Below are 15,050 nucleotides of genomic sequence, written 5' to 3' on the forward strand. Positions count from 1 at the left end.
GCTGTTTCCCAGATGCAGTTTTCATATTTATAGATTAAATACAGCCTGAAAAATCATATGTTAATTACATTCTGAGGGGTAGCAGAGTTTCTCACTTGCACATGTTTTGTTTTGCAGGAAATAGAGCAAATTCCAGTTCAATATATTTCGTTCCTTGAAGCATGGTAATAAGTATATCACACTTTGGAAAAAGCTCTCTGATCATTACTATTTCCAATCATTTACCATTAGCTCAATGCTTTGAAATATAGCTGATTTATCTCCCATGTTATATACTTGTTTATTTGTTTTTAATAACCTGCATTTCTCAGAGGACAATAAATGCTATAGGAAATGGGCTGGGGAAGGCTTATAGATCAAAGCCAAATAAGCAAAGTATCAGAGACACACTGGCAGAGGAGGTCTGGGAGATGTTGTGAGAAGAACAGGATGCCCTGCACTAGGCTCAGTTTGTTAAAAAACAACAAAAAAAGACCATTTATGGCTATTGCCTATAAATGTGCCCTACCACATACAACATGCTGAAAGTGTCATTGGGTTCCTCCATTAGTGCATAGCTTGCTATGGCTAAAAGAGATGCTGCAGTCTCATGAGAGGCCCTGCTACTCTCTGGTAATGGAGGGAGTGACATGTCGAAAGAAAGATGGAGCTGCAGGTTTAGAAGCTGTTCAGTTATAGATGTTGGCTGGCGGCTTCTAAACCGACAACTAGTGCACGTGTATTTACTATTCAGCATGTCAAAGGACATGAAAAATATTTAGTAGAAATGTGCTTAAAAGGAAACGTAGCAATTCTCAGGTTTGAGATTAGGCCCATTTTGCCCTTGGAGGTTGTGATGTCCCACGTTTCTGAAGGCAAGGCTGAGCACACTACAATAGAAGTGGATATGTTTTAGAGAGATCAATACACAATATTCAAATTCCTTTCTTGTTTACTGTCTCAACAATTGCAAAATATCCAAAACACAGACAAAAGCTTAAAACACACACTGAACTTCGTTATTACAAAGAAAAGTCTGACTCAATAGCCACTCAAATCAACAGAAAACTCACTGGTTCTCATTGGGGCAGGATCAAGCCTATATAAAGCATATAGTGTTTTCCAGTAAGAATTAGAAGTATGACACTCATTTTTCTATAAATACAAATTCTTTGATGACCAGTTATGAAATCAAGCATATGTCCATAAACATTGCAACAGCAAAAATTATTATTATGGACTTCAAGCACAAATACGTCTCCCTTTAAAATGGCCTGATGCAGTATGTTAAAATATATACTGAGAACCACAAATGAGAATGAACAGTACCAAAATACATAGTAAATTGAAAATACCTTTGTTTTTTTCCTTCATTCCATTTTACAGCTCTCATAAATCTTTTATTAAATAGGTAAATCACTGAGGTACCAAAGTAACTGGCAAGAGGTAGTTTACATAACAAAGCATTTCTGCCTGCAAGCACCTCTTGCTGCTGAGGACACTGCTGTGCAGTTCTGGAATCTGAAGCCATGTATGCTTGTCAGTGCTGTGCTAACGTAGATGCTCTACTCCCAGGACCCAAGAAAAAATGCAGGCATGGGACTGTTCATCCATACCGGCTTATCTGAAAGGAATTCAGGTACGTCCAGGGCAGTTAAACATTTCCTGTACTTCTCATTTTCTCTAAGCATCAACACTCTGTTTGCTGTTTTGGCCCACAAATCTTTATGCACTCAATAGACATGTCCATCTTCTAGTTTTAAGAAAGCTTTCATCTTAATATTTTTGTACTCTATATATGTAATTAAATGTGTTTTTATGAACTTGTATGTATGTCTCATGTACCCGAATACACTCAGATTGGTATAATTGGAAAGCAAAATGGTACTGCATTTTCTTAGGATGTAACAATCATGTTTAACATAAGCTCTTTGTGGTTGAGTGCTCCACTGTATACAAGAAATCATCCTCCCTTTGAGCCTTACAACAACAAAGAATTTGTGTCTGTTCAAGGAGTATATTTCTCCTGTGTAATCTTACAAAACGATACTGGTCTGTGATGAATTGGTACACTAGAGGCTGTGTTGAATTAGATAAATTTGATAGTTTGAAGTAGCAGGAAACTCCTATGATGTTGGTGTATTTGAATAGAATAATAATGCATGTCTTACTATCTCTTCTAAAAAGAAACCCAGAGAAACCCAAAACTAATTACGTTTACATCATTATTAAGGCGCTCTACACAGATTGCTAGGTATCAACTGTAGTTCTGCAATTCACTGCAGTCTTAGGACAAGAGTCTGATAGGCTTTTCTTTCACATTCCCATGAGTGATGTTTCTTCACATAGTCTTTGGCCCTTTTTACAATTTCTCTTTCCATAATGGGGTCATTCATCAAACTCTTGGACAGCACAACAAACTCCTAAAAAAGATAAAGAATATAATAAATTAAAGGTTCCTTGAAGTTCTCATGATTCTGAAATAACTTGTACTGGTTGCTTGATTACAGTAAAACACTTCATCTGTGAACCAATAAACAGAGCTGTTCAAAGTCATTTTTCAAGGTCAAGTACCATAGTTTATTTATAAGCAATGATCAATAAATAATTATAACTTTTATTCAGCCCACCAAGTCATTTAAAATCAAAGGCAAATCCCATAGGTGTTAGGACAAGTATAGGCAATGAATTTAATGCCACAAAAATTGTTTGCCTACCCAAGTGTTACAAAGCCACACTGGCTATAAATTAAACAATTCACCTGGTTTCCTGCATGGAGGAGAGCTGGCATCAGATTATTTGATCTCAGCCCAATTAAGCTTATATCTCATTGCTATCGTTATGTTTAGTTATTTTGTAGTGAAACTGAAAAACTCACTACACAAAGATAGCCAAAATATAAAAATAGTCACAGTACAAAGTTAAGAGCAGGCATGCAGCAACAAGATCTTCCAGAGTTGTTGCATCTGGACAGTTACAGATCCAGCAGTCTAAGTTCATCAAGCTCTGCAAAAAAAGCCATATATGAATTTCCATTAACTGTGTTTTGTAAAATACTAGACCTGGCAGATTACAACTATTCCTTTGTCTGCTCCTCTGTCACTCTAATTTAGTTCAAGTGAAGAGACTTTGTGAACTTCAAACATATGAAAGGAGATTTGATGTCTGAACTAATCTATTCTGAGCAGCTGATCTAATATTCTATCAAGAGACAACTTCCAATACTTCAGCTTGATTACAAATGGGCTCAGATCTTTGCAAAATATTGTCTTGGTTTGGCTCAGAAATGCAGATAGCTAATGTGCCAATGGAAAATTAAGGTAATACATTACTACACGATTGGTAGTGCAGATCGGCGCATAAGGACACGGGGGACAAAAAAGGGTGGCAGAAAGGGGATATATTATTTACACAAACCGTCAGTTATGAAAGAAGCATCATAAATAGCCACAGCATTTATATCAACACTAGGTTAACTAGCAAACTGTACTTGAAAACCTAAGTGCACAGTTATATAAACAAATACATAAATATAAAATCTTTGGTTACCACAGAATCAATGCTGCTGTTGTAATGAAAGTTATGGCTATGCATAATACATAACTATAGCATGACCCTTGGGAAACACTGGTACGTGAAATCACATCAAACATGTTATAATCACTGCCTTGACTCTCACTGACAAGACAAACTATCAATATATGCATCACTGACATGAGATTTAAATAGTCAGAGATGCACATGTCAGTTCTGTTTGAAAGATTTGTAACCTCAGTTACAAACCTACATAGGTAAAGACCAGATGAAGATGATTTTCACACATGCATATTAACCTCAAATTTTACATGGGATCAGCACCACATTATAATCTTTGCAGAGATGTTTTTCAACTTGCATGGTTAATAGGTGCAAAAATGCCCCACTCCTTGCCCAGTGATCTCAGCACATACAGCACCCCAAACGCATTTCACTAATGCCTGTTAGAAAACCATGGCACACCACACACTCTCCCCTTTGATGTGCTGCAGAACTCCAGCCCAACTTCAGGCTCTGTCCACTCCATTCCCAAACTCTTCTCTCATGCTGTCTCTGTCCACACAGTGCTGAATGGCCTCTGGAATAGCCATGAGGGCCACACACTGCCTTCCATCTGCAACTACCTGGCATTCAGGTGTTTTCTGACAGGTGAGTCTGGTCTAGAGAGCAGCCTGAGGCCACATCTATCAGACACTGCAGATCCAGCCAAGGACTATGACTTCAGGTATCTGTTCATTTCCTTCCTCCATATCTGCCAAGAATACAGAACAAGGAAGGTAGGAACGTCTTACATGACTTATGCTGGTTTCATCCAATTGCCTGTCTAATCATAGTAATAAATACCGTTCACACTGAACTACATTCCAACTTTAATTTTATGCTCCTGTGGAGGATTTTATTTAAAGTAATGTTTAAAAATAATTTATGTAAATTACCTAAGAACAGAAGCAGCAATGTAACATTTCTTGACAGGTAGTCCTATTAGCATTCTTTTAAAATGTGAATATAGAAGACAAAAATTTGGAAACATGTAATTGATAGAAGAAATGAGATCCTTCTTCACAGTTACAATATTTAGTGCTGGGGATAATTTCAGGAAAATGCCAAACATAAAAGCTGAGAAACTGCAGGAGTGAGAAAAAGCAAATGGAAAAATACTGAGGGACTGGGAATAAGGACTTCTCAGCTTTATCCCTACTTCTACTAATCAAATGTGACCACCTACAAGTCACTATCAGACTGGAAGCCAATGGGAAGATTTGCTGTGACTTATCTGGGTTTTGCCTTGTACTCCTGGAGCATCTGGCTTAGCTTGTTCTCAGTTTTGGTTAGTGAGCTTTAGACAGCAATAACTTCATTTATCAGGTGTCGTCATTAACTCCAACTGACTTGCATTTCAGTCAAAATTTCATGGTGTGTCTGAAGCAGGGGCACTTGCAGAATGCAGACATTCAGTACTCAGAGCTTGTTCAGAAAATCAAGGATTTCATTTTTCTTTCTAGAAGCCTATGATATGCAAACTACTTACAGTGTGGTAATGTGTATTAATCAGCACTTATGCTGTATTTCTGCAAGTGATGTTTGCACAAATATTTGCGCACTCTCTTATGTAGTTAGACACAACCCAGAAGAACAGGGGAGAAGATCATCTAATGTACATCCGTTAAGTGATATTACATGTGCCCTCTTTTTGTGTAGCACTTCACTTCAAACACTGACATTTTTCAACAGCAAACATCCATAGTAGATTTTTCTCCTGGTAAATTGACCCATCATCTTTAAAGAAAATGTCAGCTTTTTTATATAGTACCTAAAGAAATTGTGTATAATATTTTGCAGGAACCAAGAAATACCACTATCTGGAAGATAAAGCAACAAAATGAGTGAACTGAAAAAGAAGAACAAATATTCCTTCAATTACCATGAGAATTTCATTGGTGCCACAGCTCACACATGATGAAAATAAGATGCATTGTTAATATATTATTTATATAATGAAAGTAATTCTGCAATTAAACCATTTAATATCAGCTTCAGCAGATAAAAGGACATGATTCTTAAATATCAGAGAGTTACTCTAGGAAAGGCAAATGCCAGCTACAACTCAGATTAGCAACATACCTACCTAGTGGCAGGCAAAGCTCAGAAGTTTGCTGGCACATCTGTGTACTTCACGGGGCAAGGGGTCAGTATTTCTAGAAGAGTGTAAACAGTGATTGCTGGCACTGCACACATTGCAAATTAATCTATTCAGAACCAAGGTTCAAAGGTCTAAAATTTCAGCAGCATTCTGGTTTTAAATCCTGGTAGGAATGGCACTGACCCACATTTGGCAGAGGAAAACAATGTGCATTCAGTGTATCACTGCCAGTACCCAGCTGAGCTGTGTTTCTCTCTTAAAACTTCAAAAGTTTTCTCTGCTAGCAGTAGTCTTTCTGAATCCTGCTCACAATCAAATTCAGTCTGTGCTTGGCCCCTTGCTTTATGCCTTTGAAGTTTATTTACTTCCTTCTGTTTATTCAGCTCCTTCTGTGAGATTTCACAGATGCTGGACCCATAATTTTGAACCTTAGGATGCTGAGTAACTCTTTGTGTCTTCCATTTTAACATGGTTTTGCCCCAAAGCAGCTGGCTATTCTTCTCTCGTATCATTTTTTCTTTCAGGTCACATTAACTCAGTGTCATATATTCCATACACTTGCAAATTCAAGTAATGGCAGGATCAAGATGTGATTTAAAAGTAAGGTGCACAGATGATGTAGTATCAAGGACAAAATGTTTCATAGCTTTCACCTTTACTTTAACTGCTGTTTCCATCTGAGTATTGTCTTCAGTGATTGGCAAGGCCTTCTCTATTTCCATACATGAAACCTCAGCATTTGTGGAAATGATTAATGATGACTACAATTTCCTACTTTCCTATAAACCACAAAAGCTCTCTTTCATCAAGAATAGAAGAAGAATGCCAACAACATTCATGGTTTAAAACAATATACAAGTTATGAAACAGTCAATTTCTATCCCTCTAATTTAGCTTTCAAAAGATAAGCTGGTCCACAAACCAAACACGATGGCTCATATTTAGGCTTACAATCTTACAAAACTTTCCCTCCCCAGTACAACTTGAAAACAAGCACTGTTTTCTACTCTTGCTCTATAATATAGTCTATATCATCACAACCAAATAGGTTCTCTTCATCTGAAACAGTGAAGATTCCTTTTACATTTTCTTAAAAATATTTGGTGCTTAAGCTTCTGCAAGACAGAAACAGACTTTCCCAACCATGTGAACAAAGTACTAATCTCTCCATACCATTAAAAGCATTTTCCCTAATATGTAACACACTGGAACTTATTCTCAGTGTAATGAGCTGCCTCCATTCGGATCTCCATTCAGAGTCCACATAGACTCACTTGGAGTCTTCCAGATTTTCATTATTTATTTTTTCCCGTTTGTTTCTGGATTGTGGTCTGGTTTAGCTTTGGGCTAAAAAGAAGAATGGATTTCATATGCTGAGCAGACCTTAACCTTGTCCTTCTTTTACTTGACTTTGCTAAGGATAAACTTGGACATTTTGCAGTGTATTCTTTTAGATCAAACTTTCATCCAAAGACTAAAGGACAAACCTGTATGATAAAATAGACATGTCAGTCTCTTTAAACTCCTGTTTCTGTGTGGAATGGAATAAACACTTCGATTTACAGAAAATGGTGGATAGAGACAAGAGGTCAGAAGGATGAAACATGCTATGAGTTAGAATTTTATCAAGTTGAGATTTGGCATCCTGAGAAGTATAAGAAACCTTGTTTTGAAAGGCCTCTTTTTTTCTCATGGAGGTATGGGGCACTAAGCAGCTGAAGAGAGATCATTCTTGTGTTTGTGAATGAAACTTATTTTTTCCACCACAGTTTAAGAAAAGGAGAATGCTCAACAAAGAGAAAGAATGTTGTAAGCTGCAGGAAAATGGAAGAGCAGAGCAGTTTAACAAATTGCCACACGGGTGGAGATGAAAGGAGATACAGACCTCAGGATGGGGAAAAAGAGAAGCAAACAATAGACTGTATACAGTGGTTTAAAAGCTGTATTTGACATGGTTTGGGGAGATAAGGAACAACAAATGTAAATGGTCAATTTATCTTAAAAACCATGAGTGAAGATGATTGGCATTCATTCGACATCCATGCAAGAAGAAAGTACCTCAACAGCTTTGCATTGGATTTGGGTATTATTCTGCAAACAAATATTTTTCTGACCCATTTGCAAATGTTGATAGTTCACAGAACCACAGAATCACAGAATCATCTAGGTTGGAAGAGACCTCCAAGATCACCTAGTCCAACCTCTGACCTAACACTAATCAGTCCTCCACTAACCCATATCACTAAGGTCTATGTCTAAATGTCTTTTAAAGACCTCCAGGGATGGTGACTCAACCACTTCCCTGGGCAGCCCATTCCAATGCCTAACAACCCTTTCGGTAAAGAAGTTTTTCCTAATATCCAAACTAAACCTCCCCTGGTGCAACTTTAGCCCATTCCCTCTTGTCCTGTCACCAGGCACATGGGAGAATAGACCAACCCCCACCTCGCTACAGCCTCCTTTAATGTACCTACACAGAGCAATAAGGTCGCCCCTGAGCCTCCCTTTTTCCAGGCTGACCAATCCCAGCTCCCTCAGCCACTCCTCGTAGGACTTGTTCTCCAGGCCCCTCACCAGCTTTGTTGCCCTTCTCTGGACTCTCTCGAGCACCTCCTTCTCCTTCTTGTAGCGAGGGGCCCAAAACTGAACACAGTACTAGAGGTGCGGCCTCACCAGAGCCGAGTACAGGGGGATGATCACCTCCCTAGCCCTGCCGGCCACACTGCTTCTGATACAAGCCAGGATGCCGTTGGCCTTCTTGGCCACCTGAGCACACTGCTGGCTCATATTCAGCCGACTATCAACCATCACTCCCAGGTCCTTCTCCACCAGGCAGCTTTCCAACCACTCATCTCCCAGCCTGTAGCTCTGCTTGGGGTTATTGCACCCCAGGTGCAGGACCCGGCACTTGGCCTTGTTGAACTTCATGCAGTTGACCTCAGCCCATCGGTGCAGCCTTTCCAGATCCTCCTGCAGAGCCTTCCTACCCTCGAGAAGATCGACACACGCACCTAACTTGGTGTCATCTGCAAACTTACTGAGGGTGCACTTGATCCCCTCATCCAGATCATTGATAAACATATTAAAGAGGACTGGCCCCAGTACCAAGCCCTGGGGGACACCACTAGTGACCGGCCTCCAACTGGATTTGACTCTATTAACCACGACTCTTTGGGCCCGGCCATCCAGCCAGTTTCTAATTTTGTCCCTGCAGAGCCTCACAACATCCTTATAATCCTCCTGAGTGACCCGCCCTCTTTTCCAAAGATTATAAACCCTCTGTTTTCTCCTAAACTCATGCCACAACTCTCTGCTCAGCCAGGCCTGTCTTCTTCCACGCCGGCTCGTCTTTGGGTATGTGGGGACAGACTGTTCTTGAGCCATTAAGATTTCCTTCTTGAAGAGTGCCCAGCCCTCCTGGACTCCTCTGCCCTTCAGAACCACCTCCCAAGGGACTCTGCCAACCAGTGTCCTGATCAGCTCAAAGTCAGCCCTACGGAAGTCCAAGACTGCGGTTTTACTGATCCCCCTCCTGACTTCGCCAAGAATGGAGAACTCTACCATTTCGTGGTCACTGCCCAAGACAGCTCCCAACCACCACATCTCCCACCAGTTCTTCTCTGTTTGTGAACAGGTCTAGAGGGGCACCCCTGGTAGGCTCACTAACCAGCTGCGTAAGGAAACGATCTTCCACACTTTCCAGAAACCTCCTAGAGTGCTTTTTCTGGGCTGTGTTGTGCTTCTAGGATATGTCTGGGAAGTTGAAGTCCCCCAAGAGAACAAGCACTGATGATTTTGCAACTTCTGCCATCTGCCTGTAGAATTCCTCATCAGTCTCCTCATCCTGGTTCGGCGGTCTATAACAGACCCCCACCAGGATGCTTGCCTTGTTGGCCTTCCTGCTGATCTTAACCCATAGGGAATCAACCTTATCATTCCCAGCCTCAAGTTCCACGACAACAAAACCCTCTCTGATACATTACTTGACACCAACAAAATTATAGAAGGGCTTTTATAATATAATATACAATTGCTGTTTTACAGAGAAAAAAGAGATATTACTTTCCTTTCTAAGATAGGCTAACTGCACAAACATGTGATTCCAGTACAAATATTACCTAGGAGTTTGACAGCTAATATGCTAATGCAAGTTACCATCTTCACTAAAAAGAGATCTTGTGGCCCACTGGGACAGAATAACAGCAAAACTGGGAACAATAAGTCTGTGACTCTAACTCTGAAATAAAATAAAGTCCTTATCCATGTGACAGTAACTGATATCACTGGAACTTCTGTGCTCAAAATTATGCATTCCTCTATATAAGGCAATTATAGCATATTTTTAATTGATCTCAAATTCCAAACAGTTGGAATGTAGGATGCTTTGAGATCACAGAGGAGACTTCTTACAAAGATGTATGATGAAACTAATTGGGTCTGGTATGAATGAATAATGTATCTGAATTCCAAGCCAAATATAGCGAGCATGTTGAGGTAACCACCAGACAGAATGTATCAGAATTAATATCAGGAGAGACATCAGTGTGTGAGTTCAACATGGTCGTATATCCTTAAAGTTCTGAAGAAGCATATGGAAGGCAATGGGCTGCTTACAAGGAATACATGTACACATGTACAACTAATTTTATAATTAGCTTTGTATCTCAGCCTCCACTACCCTGAAAGTACCCCATTACCAAGGGTTATCTCAAGAAGAGAGACTGCTTCCCCAGCAAAATAAATTCCAGAAGTTAACAAAGAAATCTTTCTGTAGAACCATTGGAAACATTGAATATTCTAGGAAAAAAAAAAAAAAAAAAAAAAAAGGAGCTACAAGAATTTTTTCCATTAAACAAACAAAACAACAAAAAAAACTAACAGAGAAAACTCACCTTCCTTAAACACCATTTAATAGGATACATTAATCACACATTCCACAAACTGGATAAATATGATACAGTTTGTACTTTGCAAAATTATCAAATAGACTGCTCCTGTAAATTTTATTTAATCTTGCAATTAGATAAAAACAATAAGGATTTAGCTAATAATTGGTATCTAGGAAAATCTGTTTTATGGAATAATGGTAATAAGCAAGTTGATTATTTTAATGCTTTCTTCCCTAACTGCCATCACGGTTAGTTAGTTAATTGATCGTAAAAGGAATGAACTCTTGCAAAATAGGTTCATGACTAGTTTTAAAATTAAATATGGGTTTTCTATACATGATGATATATATGACCAGAGCAGGAAATGATTAAAATAGGTGAACTAAATAAATAATAAAATATGCTGACATACCAAACCAATTGAAAACACAACACAATGCCTCTTAGATCATATTTATGATGAGAACTACACACTGCAGATGATGTTTGCTGGTCCAATTCTACTTTCTTGAAGTTGTAGAGGATCCCATCAGAGCAATGTAGGATATGTTTCCTCCTCATAAAAACCAACTTTATCTTCCATTAACCAAAAGCCCAAGGTGTTAGTCCATGAAAATTTTCACCCATGAAAAATAATCCTTCCCTTTTCATAATCAAAAGTAGTGACTACAAAAAAAAATCCTTTTTTTTTTTTAACAGAATGTTACAGTCAGTCTTTAGACAAGTTAAAAAAAATAAGAGGACAAGAAAGTCTATGTGTAATATTTTAGAATAGAGGCTTTAAAAGCAGCTACCATAGACTTCCTCCAGTATTTTATAGTTAGGGTAACCACATAAGAAAAAGGAATGAACTAAAACATAAACGAATCTGCATCTGAAAGTCAGCTTCCACAACATAAACAAATATGTAACAGCAAAGCCACAAACCAACAAGAAAATAAAAAAATAAAAAAAATAAAAAATTGCAGCATTTACATATGCAGAGTTGTGTTCCCCCTCTCCCCACTCTTACTTATCTTCCCAGAAAATCTATTTTAAAATATTGCTTAATTTTAGTCATTAATTACTTTCTGACCAAGTAATATCTTTGAGTTAATATTGCTTTATATGAACATTTACTGCTAGATAATACATTATCTAAAACTTCAGGCTTACACTTCTTTTTGTCAGCTACTGGTTGTCTAATGTGAGTTCATATTTCAGTTAGTGCTTGGAAAGAAATGTGACAGATGCATAATATTTATTGCAAAGTTTGCTTATGGAACCTTCAAAACTGAAGTGCAACAAGTTGAGGAGAACAGAGCCCCATTCAGAGGGCAGGCTCTAAAGCAGCACAGGCAATGCAAACATTCAGCAAGGCTGACACCTAGTAAAAGTTTAGTGAACTGCAAAACTGAGACAACAGCAAAGCTTCCAGAAAGGCAATCTAACACCTAGAGTTAAAGCAGAATCTGAGATAAACTGCTCAGCTTAAAAGCCAAGTTTCCAGAGAGACACCAGCATGTAATGGAAAGTCAACCTAAATTCTGGAGGGAAAGAAAACTAGTTTAAATCTTTGTTGTTTTGTTACCTGGGGATCTGAAAATAGTAGTCCTGTATCCTTATGTTTTATTATTGCTGCATTCCCAGGAATGTTCCTTGCCAGCACTGGAATATCTAAATCCATTGCCTAGAGGAATACGAAGAAAGGAAACAACTGTTTATAGGGATAAACGGATTATTAGGATATAGGGATTTTTAGATGTTAATGATGACAACATTAAAATGAAAAGCAGAAGCAATTAATCCAATCTTTCTTTCTCTTCAAACTTTTAGCTGAAAAATATCATTTCTAAAGGTGAACTTATATATGGACCTTCGCTGAAATATTTTCTGTACATTTTTATCAGTCTTGTAATGTTGAAAATATTTTCAGAAGCAATAATCAATTCAGAAAATCAAGGGATAGCTTTGTCATCCTTTATTCTTTTATTCCTCAAGTATGCAGTTTGTTTCCCATTGGAAGTTCTTGACAGAGTTGTCACTCTACCATTATCGTGCACGGATGAGATTATAGCACAAAAAGCCAACTTTCCCCAACATAGAATATCTGTTCTCTTGCTCCATTAAAACACATTTTTTCACATATTTTCTACATGTGCAGAACTGGAGAGAAGTGGGCAGCACCAATGAGAGCAAAGGTCACAGTGGCTCCTTCTCCTCAATTCTGACTCCTATTCATTATATAAAGCTCTGGAAGGAATTTTGCTTTTGACAGTGTCTGTCTCTATAGCCAGTCTTGGACTTTGAGTGTTCAGGGAATATAGGGAAGCATGCAGTGACATAGTTTCTGTCTGTGAACAATAAAAAAAAAAATCTACCCCAAGGAGGGTAGAGAAAAGGTTATGCTTTCGGAACATTACACTTTCAAAACATATTACCTACAAAGCTATTAGCATAGGATTCGTCAGAGACTAAGGGATACATCTGAAGAAGTAGAATTTGATTCCACATAAACCGTGGGCTGGTTGTTTGATTTATTTATTCACTTATGTATATTACTTATATACATAAGTTACTTATATTATTTATATACTTATGTATGTATATGTATATATGTTTATGTAAACATATACAGTAACAAAAAAAGGAAAGGAAGCATGGAGGTCTCAACATGGTAGTATGAGGTAGCTAGCTGATAGCAATTCAGGCTGCCTGCAGGATCAGGAGAAGAGATGCAGCACAAAATCTGTTCAAAGCCAGTAAACCATTTCCAAGAGACCTAAGGCCAGGCAACTTTAAAAAATATGGCTTAGATTTTGAAGTACCTAGTATGCAAATCCTAGCCACTCAGCTCTCTTACTCATGCATATCCTGATCTAAAATTTTAATTGCTATTGATGAATTTGGATTCTTGAGATGCATTGACTGTAAACCTAGAAAAACTCATATTGCACAATTATCACAGTGTCAAAACAGAAAGCTATTCTCTCCCCCAAATCTTCAATCCATTTCGTACTGTTTCCCTGTCACTTCTGAGTGAATGCTTTTTTAATTACTGTCATTAATTGCTCCTGGGTGGGGAGCAATTTTCCTTCACTCTATGAAACAAGAAAGTAAAACTCCAAGTTAAAAACAAGAGAAAATGAAATAAATAAATAATAATAATAATAAAAAAAAAAAAAAAACGAAACAAAAACAAAAACAAGAGAATTGTTTAGACAAAACTGGAGACAAAAATACCCTGACTGGTCATGTATAGACCCAATTATGTTTTGAACAGTGAAGGAATGCTGTGACTAATCAACGTGTTAATAGCTTAAAATTTCCATGAGAAACACTGTGTAAATCACAACTGTAAGTGAATTTACTCTGGACACAGAAATTCTACATTCCTTCTGGCACAAACATCTGCTTTGCAGCAGTTAGCTCTAAAAATAATAACCCTTAATGACATAACTTGTTCCACACTTTGTATCAGGAACTACTCGGTCAGCTTGAGGCCAATAGGTTAATGAAGTGAACACAAACCAGACTAAATAAATGAAAAGTGTAAAAACTACAGACCAGATTTCTGAATTTTACTATCTAAAGTTGTTGAGTTTTTCTATTAAAAATAATAATTTGGTAAGATGTTATATAGTTTTCAGTCATCCATGGATTATTGTCATTTCCTCTGACTTTACTGTTAAACAAATCTGTTATCCAAAGATAGATTTTAAAAAATGATGACAGTATCTTCTTATCAGTATAGCAAAGTTCATATCACAGCAAAGTTCATATCACATCAAAGTTCACCCAGGAAATTAAATACCAGTGTCCCACTCAGCCTGACAGGTTTTGAATCTGCAGGTTGAGGAAATTGCTTTTGGCTTTAATTACCCAACGGTAGGCCTTACACGGGGTTACCATTGGCATCAACTTCTCAAGGAGATACAGAATTTCTGACTCAGCAGACTTTCAGCCCTTCCCATTGACAGGCTTAAATGCCCTTGCATTCAATGTGCTGGCTGTTGTTGATCTCGCTCAAACATGTTCATTGAACAGGGAATGAAAATATTTTACTTGAACTTCTGAACTGAAAACCAAGAACTTAATAGTGGTTTTGAAGGGTGTCAGCATTATTTGTCATCTGCCTAAGGCCTTCTCCTCACCTCTGTGTATCTCTTTCTTGAAAAAACAAAACTGTGAGAGTTTTTCTGGCTTGGCCAATTTCCAAACAAGCAATTGTCAAGAGAAAGAGCACCATTAAATAAAAAGAGAAAGAAAGAATGAAAGAAGATAACACGCATAACACTATACAACCACACCAGGTGTGACAACTTATGTCCACAATAGTTATCCACAAAGCACAGAGGAGTTTGGATTTGAGTATATCAGACACAGTGAAAAGCGAACACTGTGCCAACTGCCCATCGATAGTGACTGTCAAATACAAGTGCCCCATGGCAGTTCTGTCCTAGACTGTATGTCCTGCTGTGGTTTTACAGGATTGCACAGTACCGCTGTACTACATTGTAGACTAG

The 15,050-nt window shown here is 38.0% G+C and overlaps 1 protein-coding gene across 6 annotated transcripts in view; it reads right to left on the reverse strand.

The window, feature by feature from the left end:
* The window catches only part of GLT1D1 (glycosyltransferase 1 domain containing 1), a 72,710-nt gene that overhangs the window by 10,346 nt on the left and 47,314 nt on the right, over nucleotides 1-15,050 (reverse strand). For 3 of the 6 annotated variants that reach the window (XM_068653588.1, XM_068653593.1, XM_068653589.1), the window contains one exon: nucleotides 12,116-12,214. In XM_068653588.1, coding sequence (XP_068509689.1) covers nucleotides 12,116-12,214 — 99 coding nt within the window. Of the gene's footprint in view, nucleotides 1-913; nucleotides 2,403-2,462; nucleotides 2,986-12,115; nucleotides 12,215-15,050 lie in introns of those variants that run through there. The other 3 variants (XM_068653591.1, XM_068653594.1, XM_068653592.1) reach the window with 2 other exon arrangements.

This window comes from Anas acuta, chromosome 17, assembly GCF_963932015.1.
Source record: "Anas acuta chromosome 17, bAnaAcu1.1, whole genome shotgun sequence".
NCBI lineage: Eukaryota > Metazoa > Chordata > Aves > Anseriformes > Anatidae > Anas > Anas acuta.